This window comes from Gobio gobio (genome assembly GCF_949357685.1).
Source record: "Gobio gobio genome assembly, chromosome: 6".
Taxonomy (NCBI): Eukaryota; Metazoa; Chordata; class Actinopteri; order Cypriniformes; family Gobionidae; genus Gobio; species Gobio gobio.
Window position 1 is genome coordinate 53930180 of NC_137102.1, and position 24651 is coordinate 53954830.

Sequence of the window (24651 nt, forward strand, 5' to 3'; positions counted from 1 at the left end):
ATATTAATAGAAATACATATATACACACATTCAGTTTGATGTTGAAGATAGGGTGACCACCATCAAACAAACCAAATGTGGGACAATTACTAAGTTTGTGTGGGACAATGTGGGACATGTTACCGACACTAAAACATAACCTGAAACTGTTACACAATGTCTATGTAACTTAATAAAAACATATGTAGGCCTATTCTGCCTTTCAGATGATAAAAATACTTTGTTCTTTAGTCCCTTCCAGAAAACACCATTACATCAATGTAACATTGTACATGTCATTTAAATTCAACATCACTGAGCCCAAAGGCAGCAGGCATCAGATCTGACCAAGTCCAATAATGAACAATTAAAATATAAAGCAACATGAAATTAGTTCATTGACAGTCTTATATATTATATTATATATTAAGAATATAACCAATTTACCGAATTATCCATTCGTTTTCTACATGGAACGAATCACCGTTCCACATTTTGATTGACAGCCGTCACAACCTACTAGTGACCGTGTTTACTCCTTTCTTTTCAACCATTGGATAGGATTTTAAAAACGGCTGTTGTATTTGTGAAAGGCGGGATGTTACGTCTGACGAAGCGCTGTTAAATATGTCTAGGTGAAAAACGATGTGGCAAAAAGAATAAATTAAATGCTTTCTTAAAAAGGCAAAAGACCGCATGCATGTTTTCTTAATATGATAATTAAAATCCAACAGACTGATGAAAATGCGGGACATTTTCTCAATATGCGACGTGCGGGACAAGGGGTGAAAATGCTGTGCGGTACAACGCAAAGCGGGACAGGTGGTCACCCTAGTTGAAGATCGACATTTTCACGTAGTGACTCCACAGCATCAGAAATACATACAGAAACTTTTAATTATTTTATTTAACACACATTTAAAAAAGTGAACCACACTATACAAATGGTTTTCAGGTAGCAGGTAACAATGCAGAGTACACGTCTACAAACCTGTCCAACTCGTTCCTTCTTGGGATGTGCAGCTAAAATTGCACCTTTTTCCTAAATGATTTCCTTTCTTCTCTTAAAACATTTCTGAAGCCCCTATTTGCTAAGATTTCAATGTATCTTTGTTCATTTTTTTACTTCATTTAAACGCTGATAGGCAATAGCATGCTTAATGTGTAGGGTTTATTTCTGATTGGGTTTTTAAAACCTGCAATGTTTTATTTTGCGAGATTAAAGCTCAAGGTCTCCGTTTGTATGTACATTTTGAATGCAGTCTGTCCGTAAGCAGGGCAACAGTAAAGTCTATCTCTCGCACATTAACATTCACTGACGCTCACACACACTCCTCTTCTGTTTGTCCGTTTTCCTTTTTAAACTCTCACATTCCCATCAACACAGGCCGAACATCAAGAGGAATGATATTTATTTCCCGAGAACTTAAAAAAAGTGAGAGTGAGAGAGAGACAGACAGAAAAGACATGGAGTGATGAAATGTTTAGGCCAAGTAGCTGTAGGTGTCCTTCTCTCCATCCACCCGCTCCAGATATTCCTTCTCTATGAGAATGTCAATGCACTTCTGCAAGAGATAAGAGAGCCAAAGTAAGTAAGCTGATAGAAATGTCTGTTAACCAGACTAGATTTGTAGAAGAGGAAAAGCTGACCTTGATGACGGGGACTCTGGGTTTGAACCGCGATGAGAGCTGGTTCAGAACCTCCGCCAGAAGCTGTTGATGCTTCAGAACCTTCCTCATCTTCATGATTCTCACTATGGCCGCCTGCACAAAGAGGAACACATCTAAACTTGGCGTGCGATTCCAAACACACAACATTATAATATTTGGGACTATTTTCGCAGTACACTTTTGGAATACCCAAAAGACCTACTACTATTAGGGATGGGACGACTACCGGTTTCACGATAAAAGGTACTGACGGTTAGTAATATCATTTCAAATTTAAAGGGGTGATGAATTGAGAAATCAACTTTCCCTTGAGCCTTTGATATATAAAAGGTCATGGTAATATAAGAATATCCTATAAGTTTCAGAGCTGAAAACTTGTTAGTCAAAGAAAAGCTTTTATTGACACCAGGCCCAGCAAACGACAAAAGTGGGGATCTATGACGTCAAAGGGAGGCAAGCACTGTCTCTGCAAAAGAAGATCAACGCCAACTTCATCACTGCCCGTTTAGTCCGTGTAACATAGGCGTAGTGTTTTAAACCAGATCGAGCTACAAAGCAATAGACATGCCGTTAAGGATTACAAAATATTGTGCATGTAAGTAACTGTGTTCATTCTAATGCCTGATCTGAAATGTGATGATTCATGTAGTCAGATGTTCTTTGTCTGTGTGTCAGTAAATTAGACCAGTGACTAAACATCAACTTGCGTTGTTTCTCTTAGTAGGATGAAAATCTGTTATTTAATGGTGATTAAATTCAATAAAGAAAGCGTTCAAAGAAAGCTCCCTTTGCAAACGCTGCAGCTGTCAATCAAACAAGAGAGTTTATCAGTGACGTGTTTATCAGTGACTCCCGTTTTATTCAACAAATCTCTTAACTAGATCACGTTTGCACAGTTAGTGAAGATGAAAGCTATCGTTAGTGTACAGAAACGAAGTTGCCATAGATCTTAATATAATGCCATAGATCTAAATGTAATGCCATAGATCTTTAAAGGTGTCATGAACTGGCTTTTTTTTATACTGTTGTCTGAGGTCAACTTATGACGTCCGTGTGGCTTTTATATTCAACAACATCATAATGAATAAGTAATATTTTGAGGCTCTCGGAAAAACGGTCAGTTTTGATGGGCGTGCCACACTGAAGACTTGGAAGTAAACGCCCACGGCTAGGATTGGATAAGATTTGCATATTTAATGAGCTTCTGCTCCCCTGTCAGTGACAGCGTGTATCAAACAGCAACTGGCATGAATCGCCCAGCCCACAGCCAGGGCTCGCAAAATGTCTTTATCAAACACAATGATTTATCTCTCATCCACCCGCGATTGATTGGAATGTTATTTCTGTATCCTTTCGCTAGATCATCAGTGAATATAACCGTGAACCATACACACGCAAATGTCTGCAAATCCAGTCTCGACCTCTATCTTGTTTACAATCGATTCCGCATCGTTTAGCTCCACGAGTCGGTATTCCGTCAGTGGTCGACATATTCTGAGATCTCTCATTCTCTGGGCCTGGTGTCTATAAAAGCTTTTCTTTGACTAACAAGGACGTTTTTAGCTCTGAAACTTACAGGATATTCTTATATCACAATTAACTTTTATATATCAAAGGCTCAAAGAAAAGTTGATTTCTCAATTCATCACCGCTTTAATGTAAAGCAACAATTTTCACTAGGGATGCACCGAATCCAGATTTTTGGGGTTCTGCCGAATACCGAATCCACTGGTTAAGATTCGGCCGAATCCGAATCCGAAACCGAATACCGAATCCTTCTCCCATCCTCAGTCCATTATCACAGTATAAACACATTAACGAAGTAACAAACGTCCACAGCAGTGTAGGGATGCTATTGACCATTTAACCGTTAACCGAAAGTAAGAACTTTGACAGATTAATACTACCAGTTAAAGGGTTTAAATGGTTTTAACGCTTTTTTGTTTGTTTGTTTTTGATGCATGGTTAAGAAAAATATGCTGTATAGCGTTATTTGTTCACTCACGGAGTGCGTCGACATGTGCAACCACAAACCAGATATATCTGGCAAAATGAAGCAATGGAAAAGCTTACTGTGTGGGACCATTTCGACAGAAAAATACAGCAGTAGTACAAGCTCCTGACTGGTGGAAAGCAAATGAACAGCGCTTCCCGAGGCTGGCCACTCTAGCGAGGCGTTATCTCTGTATTCCCGGGACATCAGTGTCATCTGAAGCCTTGTTTAAGGCTTTTAATAGTGTGGTTTTGGTCAAGTTTACTAAAGTTAACATTGTCGCGTATGTTCTTCTCGCCGCTGTTTCCTGATGGTTTATAGAAAATTTACCCCGAGTCGTCTTCTGTCGTTTCAAAGAACAACACAACGGAGAGCGCAGGAGGCACACGCTGCGGAGACAGAAGGATTGAGGTTGTTTTCTGCCGTGGGTTTAACTGTCAACAGGCTGCGCTCCAGACTAACCCACATCACTTAGACATGTTACTTAAAAAACAAACAAACAAACAAAAAACAAAAGGTGTGGATTGAGGTAGCCCAGGCCTTCTATTTTTATTTGCCCAAAAAACAACAACAAAAAAAACGTTTTTTTTTTTCGTTTTGTCATCTTAATTTGGTAATTATTTAAGTGCAAAATATTTTGTGTAGGGGCCTATGTATTTTGTTCTTTTTATTTATATTTTATCTGATCTATATGCAGCTAAAGGTAAAATAAAATACATTTTTGCTGCCGTCTGATTTCTTCATGCACAACTCGTATTCTCTCGGAGGTTTCATACGCAAATGTTTTAACAGCGGCTAATTGTTTAGGGTCCTTGTCATCACGAGACAAATCGGCATTGCAAATTGAACATGAATCGGCTTCTTGTGACTTAAAGTAGCTGCTGCCACGTTCTATGTTCATGAGTTCCATTTTCACTTTCAACGGCGGCATCATTAATTTCAACCAGCGGGGAGCACTAGGGTAGCCTAGGGTTCGGGTTCGGTGGAAAAAAATTCTGAGGTTCGGCAGAATCCGAACCCCGTCAAAAAGCCCAATATTCGGCCGAATCCGAACCCGAATCGGACTCGGGTTCTTGCCTCCCTCGGTGCATCCCTACTTTTCACGATTAGTTAACTATGAGAGCTGTAATAGTAAAAACGTAGCAAAAGAGAGAGTAATACTATTTCAAATGGAAAGACGTTAGCCAATCACAGCAGTGGGTGTATACACTGAAGTCTCACAGCCGACACGCCCCTTAAAACAGAGCGTTCAGAGCAGAAGGCTAAAATCAGGCCTTTTATTCATAAATTATGACCATTTTTGATGTAAAAAGCATTCTAACATTATAAGTGCACCCCAGGAAACATCATAAAACAATTTAAAAAAACGCAGTTCATGACCCCTTTAATTATCATTGAAACAGTGTTTGATTATCACAATTTTGAAAACATCCGGTAAATGCTGTCCAGTCAGCATCAGTCTGGTGCAGACGCAGCGCATAACAGTGACCGCGTTTGGGAGATTTTTCAGCCTTCTAAAAGGACCAAATCTGAGGTATTTTGGCATTTACAAAAGTCCTGAGGGAAATTGTATTGAAGATGGTCACCCTGTCTGCTGAACATGCAAAAAGAAAGTCGCTGCAATAGGGAATCTTTTGAACAGAAATGTATTTAAGCAGTGTGGACATGTATACCTGAATCAAGAGTTTCCTGTCCTCCTCAATGTTTTTATGGGTCGTTTCCTGTTCCTGTTTCTGCTCCGTCTTCATTGGCACATTAATGTTCACTCGCAGTTTTTTACTGGGAAGAAAAAGCATCAGCCATCAATTAGCTTATTCTCAGCATGATTTTAAAAGCACGAAATGTAAAACACCAAGTATAGGTTCGTGGCTGTTGTTTGCAAGATGAGATGCACTGAGAGGACCTACTTTTTATAGCCCAGGAAGAGTTTTATGAGGGTGTCGGGTTTGAATTCCACCTCATCCACGTTTGCGTTCTCGTCCTCTAAAACCTGCATAGACACGATGACGATTACAACTGGAAATATACTACTATAAGAAATATTAGCTTGTGTGCAAGTCATCATGAAATGGCATTGAAAACCCATTTTACACATGTAAAATGCCTTTCATCAGAAAGTCCAATGAAAATTGATTAAAAAGTGGCCGTTTAAATAAATAAAAAATTGAAGAAATGGACAAATTGTGATTTCATGTTGACTTTCATGTTGAGCATCTAATTGGTTTTTTTAATCAAGTCCAAATATTTGCTTACCAGCAACTTGGATTTCAATAATATTTGCAAAACCTGCACCAATATGTCCTAAAAAAAAAAATGAAAAAAGCTGTTAGTGCACCAAATAAAAAATATGACTGATATCTGGATTAGGTTTATAGTACCAAGTCCTCTTTTGTTTACTTACTATTTTGATCTGTGTGCTGTCCGTCAGCTGCTGGACTGTATAAATGTCTTCTGTGTTATACTGCAGTAGAATGGCCATCTGGAACGTAGATGCCTGCATGGACACACATTATGATGAATATTTACACGCTACTCAAATTATCCAAATAATTGTATTCTTTAAATGCAATCATTTAATCCCACAGATGAACCAATTCCACTATTACACAAAAACAACTCGGTAATGTTAGTGCATATTTAGCAAATTTACATTTACAAATGTACTTTTATTTAGCAAGGACGCATTCAATTTATCAAGTGACAATATCAGGATAGTTTTATTTAATGCCATGTCAGCATCCATGTCCATCTTAATGGCAAAAACTGAATTACAAAAATACAAGAGTTACATAATTAACCAGTGATCAGTTTATTGACGAATAATTGGGGGTCATCATTTTCGTCAACGACCTTATTTCACTGACGAAAACGAGACATAAATAAAAACTAGAGTTGGATGACAAAAACTATGATGAAAATCTACTGTCATTTTCGTCAACGAATAAAAACGAGACCAATGTTAGGGAGGGAGGATTAGGGAAGAGATCCGGTCAGAACTGATATCCTGTGTAAAAGATGCACACATTTGAACCGCTGGAAAACACGGCGCTGTTGCGCATTCTACAGGCTCACACGATAGCGCTCCAGAGCGGTTCACAATCAATGAATAGTGCACATTTATGCCAGGTAATTGTTTATGAACTAATGCTAATGAATAATGACTTTTTTACTTTACGATGTTTATACATTAATGTTTTAGACGGATGTAACAATGCATATTTTATCTCCTTCATCTGAACTTGAATGAGCAGCTGTAACTGCAATAGTAAGGCATTAAGACATTTCAAAATAAGAGTCAATGTGATTTCGAGCTTGTCTATAATTAAAAGTCACGCATTAGGCCTTTATACGTTTTTGGTTACACCAACTGTATAATGAGGAAAGACTAAGAACAGTAGTTGACAAATATTATTCAAAGTATCAGGGTTATAATAGTTAACTAAAACCATAAAATAAATCTTCATTACTTGAAATTAAATGAATGTTAACTGAAATAAAAGAAACCATTTTTTTTCTTTTTTGAAGCTTTAGCTTAACCTGATATATTAACTAAAACAGTAATACGAAATTCTAAAAACTTTATAGATGTTTTGAAAAAAAGTGAATTGAGCTCTCTTTGGTGTATTTTTAATGTCAAAAACACAATGATGTCAAAATGTCAGGTATTCAAGTAACAGTCGGTTATGTAATGCTTAAATGCTCAATTAATGTATTACAATTTAACTAAACTTATTAGATTTTAGTTCCCTAAATCTACTGTAGACTTAGTCGACTAAAACTAGACAAACAATTAATTCATGTGACTAAAATAAGACAAACAATATGGCATTTTAGTCAAAAGACTGACTAAAATTTTATTTAGTTTTGCTGTCAAAATTAACACTGATATACACAATAAAAAAATAATCAAACAAACAGGAAAAAAACAGCAATTAATATTATACAAGATTTTTAACATTAAAGCTACACTGTGATTTATTTTCCCCCATCTATTGGTGAAAAGGTATATGAACATCCAGTGAATATTAGTTTCGTTTTAACACATACGGTGGCCGATTTAGTCCAAGATTAACATGGCTTCCAGTTCGACCTCGTCCACATTCGACACGGTGCCATCGAGTGTTAAAACACGAAAGGCGAAGCTTGAATTCACGGGTATGTCCATCTTTGGCTAATGTACTTTCAAGATGGAGGGGCAACATGGCGACCGGCATTCGAACCCCTCACCCGTATGTATTTTCAATGGCATATTATAAACTTACGAGAATACTTTATTACTTGAAAGAAGTAAATATACATTAATGAGCACATATATTTTTGAAAGAACTAAGTGTTTTTAGCTAAGAATAAACTAAAAAAGTTACACAGTGTAGCTTTAACAAATGATAAAAAATAACCTTTTCTGGTAAAATCTTACTAAATAAGTCCTTAAGTGAACTTACTTCATAAAAATGTTTTCTACTTGCATTAAAAGTGGGACAGTAGAATATGTATAATGGAAAGGGGGGTCTTGCAAAACATACATTAAGTTGGGTCTTCGCCTTTAAGCAAAAATGCATGAGTCAATCTTGTCTGACCTATATGACATCAGGTGAACACCACTTGATCAAAGTTTGCTTGAGATTTCAGGATGGGTTTTGTGTAGTTTGTTGTTTGTTCACATCCCGCTCTTTTTGCCACTTATTTAATATATAATGATTGACAGTAGGTCTAAGTTCTGAGGGAGGAATTTTCAAAAGTGACAGTAATAATGTTCCAAAAATATTCTATTTCAAATAAAGGCTGTTTATTTGGCCTTGCTATTCATCAAAGAATCCTGAAAAAAGATTATTGCAGTTTCCATAACAATATTAAGCAGCACAATTGTTTTCAACTTTGATAATAATAAGAAAAGTTTATTGAGCAGCAAATCAGCATATTAGAATGATTTCTGAAGGATCATGTGACACTGAAGACAGGAGTAATGATGCTGAAAATTCAGCTTTGCATCTCAGGAATAAATTACATTTTAAAATATATTCAAATAAAAAAATATTTTAAATTGTAATATTTCACAGTATGGCTGTTTTTTACTGTACTTTTGATCAAATAAATGCATCTTATGCATGGTGAGCATAAGAGACTTCTTTCAAAAACACAAACAACAACACCAGACTTTTGAATGGTAGTGTAGTGCATTCAAGTCACACATGTCGTCATACCTGTAAGGTGTAGCGGTTTTTGAAGCAGTTGGTGACCAGCTCTCCTTTGGACAGGTGGTAAAGCCAGGTGAGCTTGCGGCCACTGTGTCTGCTGGCATAGAAGGCTGTGAACCTTTGGTAGCTCCTCTCCAACTGCGTCAGAAGAGACAGAAAATGGATTTAGGAAACCCTTGTAAAGAACAAGTGATTTTCATACAAGCACAATTGTATCATTACCTCAGATGGCAGAGCAAAAGTGCAGGACTGCTGAAAAGGCCATGATCCCGAGCTCAACACCTGGATGCTGAAGTCCACTAGAAAACAACACAACATTCATAAGCACAGATGACAGTATTTCATACCACAGCAGAACAGACAAAAGCTCATCCTTACAGTCTAGAGGCTCGGAGTTTGTGAGGTGCTTCTTGAACTGTTCGTTGAGGTCTTTGCTGACTCCAATGTCCTGGAACATGCGCTGGAGTTTCGATGTGTATTCAAAGCCACACGCTTGCTAAACATGACAAACCAAACAGTGTTAGACACCAACACTGATAATGACATATGCAGTGAACTACAATGACACCACTAGGGTTTGGAAAGTCAGTTTGGATGAGTGTTGGTATTGTTAAAGCTGCAGTCCGCAAGTTCTCTTTGTCGCCATCTCTGCTTGAAACCTGCAATTGCAGTTATTTGCAGAACTATCATCTTTACGTGGGTAGTGCATCAGCACGGCTCCTCAGCGGATGAATCTAATGTTTTGAGTAGCCGTCTATGTGTGGCTGTCAGTCACCGCACCGGTGTGGATACTGTGTGTATGAACAAAATAAGAATTTTCACCAGAAAATGTCACGTCTGCCACTTTTGTTCTGACCAACTGAGAAAAAAAGCATTACAATAAATCGAGCTACCAACGGTGATTAAATCTAACGACCGCTTAGCTTATATCACATCAAATCATGCAAATTATTATTATTTTGCTTTATTCTCAAATTGTTAATGTTAAGAACATCAGCTTTGCGTGACTGTGTATTCAGTGTGTATTAGCGTTACCTGTAGATTTACATTTCTTTGCTTTTGACTACGGGTGAATCTCCAGTTGTCACTGATGATTGTCGTCTTGTCCTTTCTGGATTTCAATCCGCCATCAAAATGATAAATGTAATTATTCCAGCTGCTGTGAGAAAAGGCTATAAATGATCCGCCACCTGCAGCATCCTCACATGCGTTACTACTAGAAGTCGACCGATTCATTGGTTTTGCCGATTGATCTACACCGATAGCTGATAACAATCGGCTATCTGCAAAAATCCACACCGATAGTTTTTCCGGGTTGCGTCCATTGCTGGAGCGGCAGAGAGGGGTGCGCTGTTATTACACAGTACGATACCTCTGAGAAGGTTCTGCTGGCATTATATAGCACGAGAGCGGCCTCTAGAGGCGAAATAAAAACTGTTGTTTACATTCACACGTGAGGCTGCACGGAGAGCGCTGACACATCAGATGCGCGTTTAAAACACGACAGCGAAACGGTACGAATACAGAACACAACAGTTATTGTTGCCAAATCATTATAAAGTAATTCATTTGTTGACTAGATGCTGCATTAGCAGGTAAAGAACAGCTGTGTGTATGTTTGTCGTCGAGGCTGAGATGACGCTAACATTAGAAATACCTAAAGCAGGTTAAGCAATGTGATAAAAACACACGCAAGTCCGACCCAAATGTTGCATATATAAAATTAGTGACGTGAGAAAGCAACAATAACGTTAATCGTTATCTTAATCGTGACTGTTTGGATTTTTATGAAATGGTAACACTTTACAATAATAATTCATTTGTAACATTAACTAAGGTTAATAAATGCTGTGGAAGTATTGTTCATTGCTAGTATGTTATCTGTCAACCTTGGTTAATGCACTATGGACTAACATGTATGATCAAGGTACAATTGTAGTGCTCATTTTAATACATGCTGTTAAATTTTTTATTGCATAATGCTTATAGTTCATGTAAGCTAATACATCCTTGTTGCATAGGGACTTGCATAGTGTTACCTAGGAAATTTACAGGCATGTTCCTAGGTTATAGCTAATGGACCAAATTTGACCTGTAATATTTTAATGTTTTTGGAATGTAAAAAAATTCTGAAATGTTTTATCTGTTAGAACTTCTCATTTTAATATTCATAGGTTTTTAATTTATCACATTTTCATGGATCAGTACTGTTCTTTTATTTTTTGTTATAAAGTTCAGCGCTGTTTTACTTATGTTTTTTCATTACAAAAATTTTATCCAGTATCCATAAAACAAAAAAAAACAACTATCGGTCGATTAATCGGTTATCGGCATGTGCGGTCCAACCTAGTTATCGGTAAAACCCACTATCGTTCGACCTCTAGTTACTACTACTAGCCGGACTCCTCCTTTACGTAAACAGATGTGATGTAATGACGCAAAGACGAACGGCGGCATGCTCGAATTTCTTGCGGAAAGCTACCAGTACCACTCAAATTATAACATTATTACAAGCTTAACACAGTGAATCGGCTAAAGTAAGGAGATGGTTATGTACTTGCGCAAAAATAGATTTTGGATAATTTTTAACGGACTGCAGCTTTAACTAAAACTATTACAAACTGTTTTTGTTGATAGAAACAATGCTGAAATAAAATTACTAAAACGTACAAAATAATTATAAAAATATATCTTATTAAAAAACATTTAAAACAAAATTTTAATTACCAATACTTGGACTAAAATTACATTCAAAACTGAAAATATAAAATTAAAAGCTAATATTTAAAAAGTATTAATTAAAAACTATAATAGTACATAAATAATAGTAAAACAACACTGCTTTGGATAAAAGTATCCACCAAATGCATAAATGCAAGTGTTAAAGAGTAATTTCTTTGGCAAAACAGTGCTGCCCAATAAAAGGTAAGTAATGAAATACAGTAAAAAAAATTAATCAAAGCCTGTTTTTCATACAAATGGAACACAAAGAATTATATTTAATCATTAATTATTTGCAATATTAAGATTTTACCAATATAACAATAGTAAAAAAAAGTGGGCAATATTTAACTACTTTTTTACAATATTTAAGTAAAAGTAAAGTAAATGCAGCATATGGTCTTAATTTAACACTTCTGATGACAAATTAATTGTTGAATCAGACAATGAAGTGATTCAATGAAATTATTCCCACTATAAATCAAAGAACAAGAATAGAACATGATTTTAGGATACCGTGTTTAAGCTTAATGGATCATTTTTAACATATGTTTGTGTTTTCGTAAGCTGTGGATGAACTCTTGCACCTTTAGTTTGGAGATCATGCTGGCCTCTGCGTCATCGCTGGCGCTGTTCTGATGGACCAGACGCTTGGCCAGCATCTTCGCATAGAACTTCTGGAACACGTCCTTGTCCTCAATGTACTTGAACACCACCATCTATACAAATGAGGAAAAAGATCAATACAGACAAAACGGAGACATTATGTAAAAATCTTGCTCACAAAAGTGCTGTGCAAAGTGTTTTGGCAATCACAAATCATCTGATAACATAAAACGGACCACTTGATTGAGAGTGTCTTCAAGTTCTGCCTCCTCTGGGTTTTTGGAGCTGCAATATCAGACAGAGGTTCGATTAGATACAGCACAGTGATCAATTTACAGTGTGTCAACAGCCAGAGAAACCCAAACACACACCTCTTCTTGAGCAGAGAGTCGCAGTATCTGGCCAGTAGTTCAGGAGATTTGCTGGAGGACTGAACCATCTTGGTAACAGCATTATTATTGATAAAGCGCCCACAAGCCTGAACACAGACAAAATACATGCTTGCTTTCAATATCCAAAAGCTATTAGCAAAATATAGTCCTAATGAGGGGCTTCCTTTTTATATGCAAAATATGCGTTTATTAGATGGATTTTTAGATGAATGGGATTGTTTTATGAGATTCACCCATTTAAAGGGTTAGTTCACCCAAAAATGAAAATTAGCCCATGATTTACTCACCCTCAAGCAGAGGTGGACAGTAACTAAGTACATTTACTTGAGTACTGTACTTAAGTACACTTTTTGAGTATCTGTACTTTCCTTGAGTAGTATTTTTTCTGGAAACTTTTACTTTTACTTCACTACATTTGAAAGACAAATATCGTACTTTTTACTCCACTACATTTCTATCAAGGTCCTCGAAGTAGAAAGTCATAGCCGCTTTGAAAGTCAGTGGATGATTTGTTTTCTTCTTTAAAACGTGATTCCTTTTTTGTTTTTTGCAGACAGCCTATCAGTAATCACTCTTGAAGGATCACATGAAGTTCAATGATTTCCAAGTATTTTTTGAACACTAATCAATTGATGGCAAAATAGAAGACGGCAGTTCCAGATGCAGTGCGCGCAACCATAGTCATACTTAAAAGTTAAAATTCAGAAGAGCAGACGTGGATAAGTCTGAAAAAGTGCGACGACACGAAAGTGCACACAGAAAGCTGCCTCTCAGACGCCAGACCACAAGTACTGAAGTTTTGTCTATTGAATCTACTAAAATTGTATTATAGTTAATTAAAACTAGATTAAAACTAAAACAATTCAGATGCCTAAAATGTTATAGTCAAAAGACTATGACTAAAACTAAATCACAATTTGCTGTCAAAATTAACACTGGTATTAAAGGGTTAGTTCACCCAAAAATGAAAATTCTGTCATTAATTACTTACCCTCATGTCGTTCGACACCCGTAAGACCTCCGTTCATCTTCAGAACACAAATGAAGATATTTTTGTTGAAATCTGATGGCTCTGAAAGGCCTCCATTGGCTCAATGCACGGTTCACTCTCAAGACCCTTAAAAGACACTAAAGACGTCGTTACAAAGTCCATCTCACTACAGTGGTTCTACAATAACTTTATGAAGACGAGAATAGTTTTTGTGCGCAAAAAACCCTAAATAACGACTTATATAGTGATGACGATTTCAAAACACGGCCTCATGAAGCTTCGAAGCGTTATGAATCAGTGAGTCGATTCATGATTCGGATTGCGTGTCAAACCGCCAAACTGCTGAAATTTGGCGATCCAAACTGCTGAATCGACTCACTGATTCATAACGCTTCGAAGCTTCATGATGCCTTGTTTTGAAATCGTCATCACTATATAAGTCGTTATTTAGGGTTTTTTGCGCACAAAAACTATTCTCGTCTTCATAAAGTTATTTTAGAACCACTGTAGTGAGATGGACTTTGTAACGACGTCTTTAGTACCTTTTAAGGGTCTTGAGAGTGTAAAGTGCATTGTGCCAATGGAGGCCTTTCAGAGCCATCAGATTTCAACTAAAATATCTTCATTTCTGTTCCGAAGATGAACGGAGGTCTTACGGGTGTCGAACGACATGAGGGTAAGTAATTAATGACAGAATTTTCATTTTTGGGTGAACTAACCCTTTAAGTATGGTTGGTCAAATGATTTTTATAGATTTACCCGCCAAGTTGCCATAGCCTTGTGGATACAGCGCTAACGCATAGGTAACGTTCGACAATGATGTTAGTTGCAAAGGTAGTTGGGCTAATAATGTTAACTAAAGTCCTTTCAGAAATGTGTTTAACATAATCCTGTCAAATAAACACAATGTAGAAACCTTTCTTTTCTAGTATGATTTTGACTTTGATAAGAGTTTTGTAACTTTTAAACAAGTATTTAAATGAGTTCAAGGTATGCTAGCATGTCAGATGGAGCTTAAACCCCCATGATGGAGCAGTGCATTCATACAACAATGCAAAAATAATAAAATAACGCTTTTACTTTTACTTTTGATACTTAAGTACTTTTAAAAGCAAGTACTTCTGTACTTTTACTTAAGTAAAAATCTATCTTTACAACTTTCACTTGTAATGGAGTAATATTTGACCAGTAGTACTTTTACTTTTACTCAAGTAATGGAGTTGTGTACTTTGTCCACCTCTGCCCTCAAGTCATTCTAAGTGTATATGACATTTTCCATTCAGACGAATAAAATCTGAGCTATATTAAAAAAAGTCCTGGCTAATCCAAGCTTTATAATAGCAGTAAATTGTTGCATCGTTTTTGAAGTCCATGAAAGTGCATCTATCCATCATATAACTGCTCCACACGGCCCCGGGGGGTTAACAAAGGCCTTCTGAAGCGAAGCGATCTTATTTAAAACCTTATCAAGTAAATTATCTAGCTTCCGGCCGATCGTCTTCCGTATTCAACTTACAGAAAAAGTGTAGTGCCTTTTGGAGTTCAAAATGCGTAATCATTATTTGTCTTAAAGAAGAATGTCATATACACCTAGGATGACTTGAGGGTGAGTAAATCATGGGCTAATTTAAATTTTTGGGTGAACTATCCCTTTAAGGCCCTGATATACTTCAAGCGAACTCAAACAACAAACAGGTGTGATGTAATTTCAAACATAATCAGGTCAAAACTAAATTTGGTAAAGCGAACTTGCTGGTCAAGCGATTGGTAAAGCGAACTTGCTGGTCAACACCTTCGAACTACCATTGGTCCATGGCTCCACTTTCTTTGACATGAAAATCTTCACCAGTTCATTTCTTCTGTCCAGTCCGTCGAGGTCAGACACGAGTGAAAATATGAACATACTGCAGAGCGGATTTATAGTAGAAAGATGTCTTTCTAATTGAAAGCAACACTGACACTGTTTTCACATTTAATACCGTAACACTGCTTGCTTTAAACAGGGTTTTTCCTGGGTCAAAAATGGTCTTCGGTGGTGGCTGACAGACATGGTCATCCATACACACACACACGCACAGTAAAAAAGTACCCTACCCACGTGATCTGCAAGCGCAATACTGACAATACATTTTAGATAAATTCAAAGAAAGTTCGTAATTTTTGCTTATCTTATTTTGATACCTTATTTTTACACTATTTACAGATAATTGTTTTGGTATATAATCATATCCAGGGTTCAGAAAGTCAAATTTAAGACCTTTTTAAGACATTTTAAGACCATAAAGATTGAAATTTAAGACCTATATGACGCATTACCAAAATTATTTAAATCAAAGAAATAATAAAAAAAGCAATGACATTAGTAACCCTCCACAGCCAACAACGTGCCAAATGCCCAAAACCTTAGGCCCAAAATGAAAATAGGCTAAAACAAACTTGCCCTCAAATAGAATAGATTACAAAACAGCATATTAATATCCTAATAGAGATTGAACATGGGATGCTCTAGGGTGATAGGATAAACTAGGGATGCACGATTTGGGGAAGATATCTAATTGCGATTATTCTGGTTAAAATGCAATTAAAAAAAAAAAAAAATTACAAATGAAAAGTGTATGCATATAACATTTTATTTATTAATGTTTATATATTAACGAGACTAATAATAATGATTATATTCAATAAATACAAATATTTAACAAAATTAGAAATATTACTATTACAATAACATTTTAATTATTAAAAAATTAAAAAGAGTATTTAAGAATACATATAACAATATAATAATAATACTAATAAATAGCATTTATATTTTACAGAAAACTTATTTTACAAAAAAAACCTGCTGGGTTACCTGTTAATATGCAGACAGCCTATGACTAAAAATCATTAGAAAGGTCTAAAGATTTATTGTAAAAAATAAAATAAAAAAAAAGAAATTCTGTGCTTTTTATCTGTGATATAAATTTCTTAAAGTATATATACATTTAATATGAAATATGAGCCTCTTATGCATCCACTGTGGGGGAAAAACTGTACATTGGAGAAAAACATATGGGTTGTCATATAAACGTATTTAGAGAGAAGTATTATTTTTCATATTTGTTACCCAAACGTTTCATTCATACTGGAAGCCAGAGGGCGCCCTCGAGCAGAATCTCCACATTAGCCTCAGAGAAGTAATCGTTAGCCCTAATGTGAAGCTAGCGATGTAGGATAAACTGAAGATAGAAACGCTTTGACTGATGAAATGAAGACAATAAACACGACTGCATCAAGCTATGGTGTATTTGAGTTCTTCAAGCCTTCACTATTGTCATAATAATAAGGTATGCAGTGCTGATTGAGTGCAGACTTTATCACTGTTTAGAATAATATAAAACAATGCTTGTCTGCCTCATTCTGTCCAGAAAAATACAACGTTATTAAATGTAGACGTATTTCGCGGGCAGGTAATTGCATTTATCAATTATTACGGGATTTGTAGTTTTATCACCGAGTACGTCTACCAACACCCCCAGAAAGAACTACAACACACCGAACGAATGCTCTGGGGGCGGAGCAGCAAAGACTCTAGAGCTCCGCTTTGAGCTCCGCTTTCGCCATTCAATACTTTTTTGCTACAGTGTAACGTTAATAACTTTCCGCAGTCAGCATTTCTGGAAATGAACGAGGAGAACACTTTTTTTAAGACCTAACTAAATTAAATTTAAGACCTCGGGTGAAAATCTGGCCGTTTTTAAGACGTTTTAAGGCCTTCAATTTAAAACATTTAATTGTAGACATTTTAAGACTTTTTAAGACCCCGCGGGAACCCTGCATATCAATATTAAAAAGTAGTATTAAAAAAATTATCAAATAGCCTAATTTTCTGCCATATACAATTTCATAAAATTATCAGCTAGCTAATAACAAATTTGTTCTGGGTTCACCTCACTCCAGTCTAAACTAAATGATTTATAGGCTATTTATTTTACTACACATTGTGAACATAAATAAGCTGAAAGACTGTGGATAATTAAAACTAACTCTTACACCTACTCTTGCTAAATTGGGTAAGCACACTTGTGTTCTCATTTCAGTGATGTTCTGAGTAAATGATTAAACTGATTCGTGAGTTCAGTGTTGGACAGTTCAGTTGTTCTAACCAGTCGTTAAAATGATTCGGTTCAAAGGAGTCATATAGGTCGCGAATCGGACATTAGCACACGCGTTGTGTGCGAATCCCTTCTGTTAGAACATCGCGAAAGATTTGTCAACACACAGAAAACACTTCATAACTGGATAGGATTTGTTTCCCGTTTATTGAAAGTATGGTTTATGTCAGCTGGTCAGAGAAGAGTCAACATTTTTTGAGCGCAATTCACACCCAGCGGTAATTAAAGGAAAACATCGTCTGATAGCGCCACGTGCAACATGGATTCGGTCTTCCGACCTTTTGATTTTGATTAACGTTATATGTGAAATATTAGCAAGCGAATGCTATTTTGAATTATTTTGTATATAAGACAGAGAGCGTGTGAGCAGGGGAGGAGCTCTCTGATCATTCTATCTGTCACTCAGTTAATGCAAACCAGCTGTCATCTATTCTACATCACTCATAAATCAAAATAACTGATCAAATAAGGCTTTGGCGGGACAAATTTGTTTTGGCGGGCGCCAAAAAAATTTCAATGTAGGAAAAACCCTGTTTAAAGTGCTACATGAATAAATGTAACTGAGTGGAGTGCTGAATGCTGAGCTTGTGCAAACATCCACATTGCTAAGATCAGATGCTTTCTTAAAAATGTAGTAAGTGATTTCTGAGAAACGCTGTTGAAAGTGGATGGGACAGCAGCACAACAAACTTATAGCCAATCGGCAGGAGGGGCGTGTCCATTCATGATGGGGGAGGAGAGAGTGAGCCAATCAACAGTGGGGGCGTGTCCACTTATCATGATGGGGGGAAAAGAGAGAGTGAGCCAATCAGCAGTAAGTGGTGATTGGAGGGAGAGGGAGGCTACGTCCGAAACCTGGAAAATGCTTCCTTTGGAGGACACATTTCAAGGTAGGAAGGCATCAAGGGATGTCCAAATCTAATGTTAGCTTCACTTCCTGTTTTCTAAGATACCTTCATCTGATAGATTTTTGAAGGCAGCATAGATGTATCCTTCGCTGCCTTTGATTTCCGACAATCCTGTGCGTTCTATTCTATGACAGTTGAGCTAGAAAAAAAAAGATGGCATCCGAAACTTTCGTTTGCTGGTTAGTTTGTGTGTAAATGTATGTTTTTTTACCAACTTTTTCCACTTCTGATGTCATTTCTAGCGTGAAATTACTAATGTTGTAATTAAATATTTGCTTAGTTCTCACCCAATCTCTCTCTATTAGTTGATCTACTTGCCGTAGATCAACTGTTACGCTGCCGTAGAAGTCTGTTTTGTGAGGTGCCTTCATGCACAAACGCTGCCTTACAAGTCATTGTCTGATAAGGCGAGGCAACAAGTCAGCTACCTAGGTTTTCAGACGCAGCCAGAGAGTAAGCAATAAAGAGATTTGAAGAAAGACTGTAGAAAGAGAGACGGCTGAGAGACATTACAAGAGAGAAAAGGTCAGAGGAATATCACAGGAAAAAGAAGGGTTTTAAATAAGGAAAAAGCCTTAGAGCTTTCCAGCGCTAGAGAGACCCAAGTGGGAAGGCCAGAAAACGGCCTTCTGCTCCATACGCCAGTAACTTTAAGAGTTTCCTGTTTCACAGAACCAAAATAAGCTGATGTTGTTATGTCAGCTCTAGTAACAGGACAGTTTTGAGTGTCATTGTTTGTCTTGAGCTGCTGGAGACTAACAACCAACTCTTGCTTGTATATACTCTTGTGTACTTAATTTTTTTTTTTTTTTGCGTTCATTAATTTTGGGGGCAGAACAATGAAGGGGGGGGGGGTGTTTATTTGGCTTGATTTCAAATATCAAGTGTTTCACTTACTGCACCTTTAACTGCTTGTTTTCTCACCGCTGCTATTTTTGTTGTTTATTTTGTTATTGGGAGGAAAGTGTGCAGCACGTATTTACATACTCATCTAAACGCCGCTCAGCAGCATCAACGTTTTCTAACAGTATACCACTGAAAAGAACGAAAAAAAGCTTTGCCGCGAGTATATTGGGGACTTAAGAAAATGGATCTAAAGAGCAGTCTGTAAGAGAACAGGAATTGAGATACCAGTCCATCAACGTGCATTAACTTTACCCCTTTCAGGTTAAACTAAATTACTATTATCTAATTCGATCTTGACTAAATAGAACTAAAAGGGTGGTCATACCTTGTCAAGAGCAGCCACAAAACCAGCATCATTGTTGAATGCTGACATCACCAAGGCATTGTATTTCTTGTGGACGTCCAAAATGGTCTGGACGTACATTTTGGGGTCCTTTAATAAAATGGAAAAAAGAAATCACAGCAGTTGACTTGTCAGTTCTAAGGTCAGGTCTAAAGCATGATGGTCGGTTGGTGTTTTAACGCCATGCCAGCTTCCTTGGCTTTTTTCATGCTGAGTAACAAGTTCAAATACTATAAAAGCGCAATCTGAACTCAGGCTTGACTGTTAAAAACTCTTCTAAAGTGTTTGCTAGGAGAATTAAACCAGAACAATTTAATAAAATATGTTTAAGAGATGCTTGTGTGTCTAATGCATGATGATCTCAGCTTCAGATGGTATAATGTACATTGCAAACAGAGCTTCATACAGACTCACATTGAGAGCAGCCTCCCCACATTTCTCGATGGCTGCCAAGCCTTGATTATAAATGTGTGTTTCCAAAAGTTTCTTCAGTTCTCCCAATCCATCTGTGATCCGTGACACAAGATTGTACATGCGCCCAAGATCTACAGAGATAGAAAGAATAAATTATGGATTTCAATCTGAAGAACTCGTGTACATTCCGTTTTCACTGTGGTTCACACCTTCATTTTTGTCTGCGTCCAGAAGGTTCTGGAACTCTGTGTGGAAGATCTCCAGGTGTTTCTCGATGAGAACCTGCTCACACTTCCTGGCCAGCTCATCCTGTGTGCTCTCATGGAGGTAGACCTGCACCCTCCTCTGCTCCTCCAGCAAACGAGCCTCGGCCTACAACACACACCGTTCAACACTTCAGCTTCACAATACAGCCAAATAAAGTGTGCATCGAGATGCACCAATTGCAATTTTCTTGGCCAAGTGTGACCTGCCGATGCCGATTTTTGCCGATAACCGTTTTCTTTCAAAGAACTATAATTGACTAGCCTGGATGCCAGCCGAATTTAGCCCCGCCCACAACATTTGAGGTCGGGAAATTCAGTCTGAACTTGATCCATTGTGGAGCAACTATGCTCGAACCGGAGCTGTTCGGACCAATGAAATTGTCAGGGTGGGCTTTATACGATGATGGACAGATGATCAACAGTAACATAATCATCCACGTCACCAAAGAGCGCTTGGGTTGAATTCGTTCTAATCCTAAACTGAGAACTTGTTCGCATGTGCATTCATCTTCACTATTTCTCTCAAAAATGATGATCGTGTTGGTACTCCGTGTATCCTTAAATTCTTTTTACAACACCGGCAAAGATTGTGTACACTCATCTTCTTCAACTTCTTCTTCAGCCCAATGGAGCAGTATCAGACTCATATTCTGACTAGAATTGAGTTAGGGTTGTGCCGATGGACGATGATGGCTGACCGACATCACGATGGAGCGCCACCATCGTGATGCCACGCCCCCGTTGCGAGTGCGACACACACTAATCCTCTTTTATAGTATTAGTTAAACTAAAAACTTAGCAGGGATTGCTCTGTAAATTAAATTGAGAATGTAACAAATGCATATATGCTATTTTAAATTCTGTAGTCTATGCCAGATATATATAGCCTACATTTTGAAATCATTTGAGGCTGAAACATCCATAAGCATGCGTCTTCTGTCAGTGAAACAACACCGCCTATAAAACATTTAAACGATTTTCAATAAATAATGGTTACCTCAAGAATATAAGAAAATTAAAAATTAGTAAGAAAAATATTTGATTCATACCATTTCCCCGCAAAATGCGTCTTATACCGCTCTGCGCTTTGAGAGGAATGTGGGACACAAGCTGGATAGACACCTTTCGAATATATTCATCTTAATGTTTTCTCCTGAGGTTGCAAGGCAACACTTGTTGTAAAAGGTCTGAAGAGCGGATTTTATCTTCCACAAGGTCAAGACATTTAGGCAATGTTTGATTATTCACAGCCAGAGAAAATGAAACTAAAATCACCGGCGTGTGTGTGTGAAATGCGCTATTCAAATAAACCAAACTTGACGCGCATTACCAAGTTTAATAACAAGAACAAACTGTGTTAAATAAAATTTGAAGTAAAAAGGTATTCGTCCCACAGTGTTTTTTATACTTTACCACAGTAAAGGATGTGAATAGTTATAATAGACTTAATTTACTTTCTAGGCTAAACAAAGCTTTGTGCTTCACTCCTTTGGTAATATTCACGTGAAACAGCATTCACATACAAAACACTGGGTTAGTAAAATAACAAAATAATTTTTTTAAAAGTAGAAAATAGTATTTATGTAAAGACATATATTTAAATAAAAAGAGCTCAACTCTTAATTGGAAGGAACCTATTTTTTTCCCCTCACGTGCAACCTAGCGGATGAGTCATTATTTGGGTTAGTAAAAATAACGAAATGATAGTTTTAAGTAGAAAATAGTATTTACGTAAAGAGATATAGTATATTATTAACCTAATTACTTGCTAAATAAGTGTCTTAAAGGGATAGTTCAGCCAAAAATGACAATTGTGTCATCACTTAAGGCAGCAACATACTCCGCAAGAACAGAGAAAAAAGTTCTCGCTCCCAGGGCTGCGAGAACAAAATGACGTAATTTTGTTCTCGGAGCCCTGGTTTGGGAGTTCTCGCAGCTCACTCTCGACACATCGTCTGAGCAGAACTTTTTTCTTGTGGGTGTCCGAGAACTATTGTGTGATTGAGCAGAATTTTAAAGTGGGCGGAGTTAATGCGGAGAAACGGAGATGTTCGGCACCTGCTTTTCTCGTGAAGTATGTAATGTCCTGGCCAGAACGAACTTTGTTCTTGTTCTTGCCACCTCGAGAAAACAAACTAATTTCTCTGTTCTTGCAGAGTATGTTCCAAGCTTTACTCACCCTCAAGTATTTCCAAACCTGTATGAGTTTCTTAAATGATGATAAAATTGTCATTTTTGGGTGAACCATTAAGATCATGAAATAATATACAAAATAATACAATACAAAATAATTACAAATATATGGCATATTCTGTCCAGCCCTACTTGTCACCAACTACACATTTAAGTGAACAAGCACTTCTGAGTCACCTTTTTTTTTTAAATGTCAAGCTATTTGTGCCTCACCTTCTTCATGTACTCAGTAACAGGATTCTGTTGCAGGAACTCTGTGCTTTCCCTTGTGTAAAACCGTTCGGTGTCAGCCAGGAACTGAGTCTCAAAGTATTCCTTGTAGACAGACAGAGTCGGACCTTTAGCGAAGGCATCGTCCTCATTGAGACCCAACTCCACTGCGAGAAACAGAAAGAATCACGAACTGAACAACACCACTTCTAGACATCCTTTATCACAAACAAACAAGCAATGAATCCATCATGAGGGTTGCAACAACTAATCAATAAAAATTGATGATGAAAATAATCAACAACAAATTCGATAATCGTTTAGTCGCATCTGCACGCTGTGCTTGGAAACCACCAGCCAGTCACGTCATTGAACAGTAGTGAATAACCCATTTCTATGGACAAAACGCATATGGAAACTGCGGGAGAGCTGCTGCGGGAAATGTACAATCCAAGTGGTCCGAAACATGAGAACGCTTTAGAAGCATTTCAAACAAAAGCATAAGAATTTATCGCGTCTTGCCCTCTCGTGCTTTGACAGATGAGTGTGCTGTTTAATGCCTTTAACACGTGTTTTCCTCAGTGCATAACTTACATTCTAAGGTTACATCCTTATCTGTAATGTTAGAAAGTCCCGCGAGCATTTCCATTTTGCTTATTCTGGTCTTATTAACCTTCACAGACTTCAATGAACAAACGCCGGTGGGCGCATGCACGTCAAACAGGCGGAACGTAGTAGTATAGGGGTGCAATAATTCTGACTAAAATACACATTTAAACACAAATACACAACATTTTTAGAAATTAAGTGTAGGTTTAAAATTCTACATGTAACAAGTAAAGAATGAGTAAACAGAAAAGTCACTCCTGTTGAAATAGCCCATTAATATTATATAATTACTAGGTTCAGACGAGTGAAAGTGTGTTCTTCATGCCTTGTACAAGTTAACATTTTGTGCTTTTGTTAGTTTATAATTTTTAATTTTTTTATTTTAATTTCTGAAATAAAATAGTAAGCAATCAGTTGATTGTAGGTTTAGAATGTAATGTTTTGTATTTTGACCCTTTTTGCTTATAACATATAGCATAGCCTACAAAAGCCACGTTTCCACCGCGGGAACTTTCCCCAGAAACTAGGGACTTTGGGGTATTACTCGGTGCGTTTTGACTCCAGGAACCGGGGTCTAAATAAAGTTCCGGGTAAAGATTTCCCCCTCAAAACGGCCCTGTTTTGCGAGGTAGCACTTTTTCAAAGTTCAGGAACTTTCGGGGGTAGGACTTGGGCGCTGAACATGCTGATTGGTTGAGCTCCCGCAGCATTTTATTTCAACCTAAAAGTCTGTTGCGGTGCGTGCAGTAAGAGTTGTTTACTATTCAAATCAACAATGGAGTTTAGACGACGAGGTTCAGGCTTTATTAAAGTTTATTTGCGGAGGACGAAATCCAGTGGGCTCTAGAAAGTCACGTGCAGTCCTACGTCACAGGACTAGGGCTGTCAATCGATTAAAAATGTATCTAATTAATTACATACTCTGTGATTAATTCATCTAAATTGGCCGCATACATCATTTTTAACAGTATTTTAAATAATTAAATTCAAATGAATCAATGAATAATCAGCGTTAGTGACATTAAAGTTCAAAAACTCTTTTATTATCATTTTCACTGGTCAAATATTGGCCATAACAATCAACAATATGACCTAAT

The 24651-nt window shown here is 37.2% G+C and overlaps 1 protein-coding gene across 2 annotated transcripts in view; it reads right to left on the reverse strand.

Moving 5' to 3' along the window:
• Positions 1-868: 868 nt before the first annotated feature.
• The window catches only part of cul1a (cullin 1a), a 31293-nt gene continuing 7510 nt past the window's right edge, over positions 869-24651 (reverse strand). For both annotated transcript variants that reach the window (XM_079818618.1, XM_079818619.1), the window contains 16 exons: positions 22949-23112; positions 20486-20648; positions 20277-20407; positions 19845-19952; positions 12537-12643; positions 12402-12450; positions 12147-12278; positions 9217-9334; positions 9061-9137; positions 8845-8976; positions 6045-6137; positions 5897-5944; positions 5551-5633; positions 5317-5422; positions 1630-1743; positions 869-1544 (listed from right to left, as the gene is read on the reverse strand). In XM_079818618.1, coding sequence (XP_079674744.1) covers positions 1464-1544; positions 1630-1743; positions 5317-5422; positions 5551-5633; positions 5897-5944; positions 6045-6137; positions 8845-8976; positions 9061-9137; positions 9217-9334; positions 12147-12278; positions 12402-12450; positions 12537-12643; positions 19845-19952; positions 20277-20407; positions 20486-20648; positions 22949-23112 — 1706 coding nt within the window. In that variant the 3' untranslated portion in view covers positions 869-1463. The remainder of the gene's footprint in view (positions 1545-1629; positions 1744-5316; positions 5423-5550; positions 5634-5896; positions 5945-6044; positions 6138-8844; positions 8977-9060; positions 9138-9216; positions 9335-12146; positions 12279-12401; positions 12451-12536; positions 12644-19844; positions 19953-20276; positions 20408-20485; positions 20649-22948; positions 23113-24651) is intronic.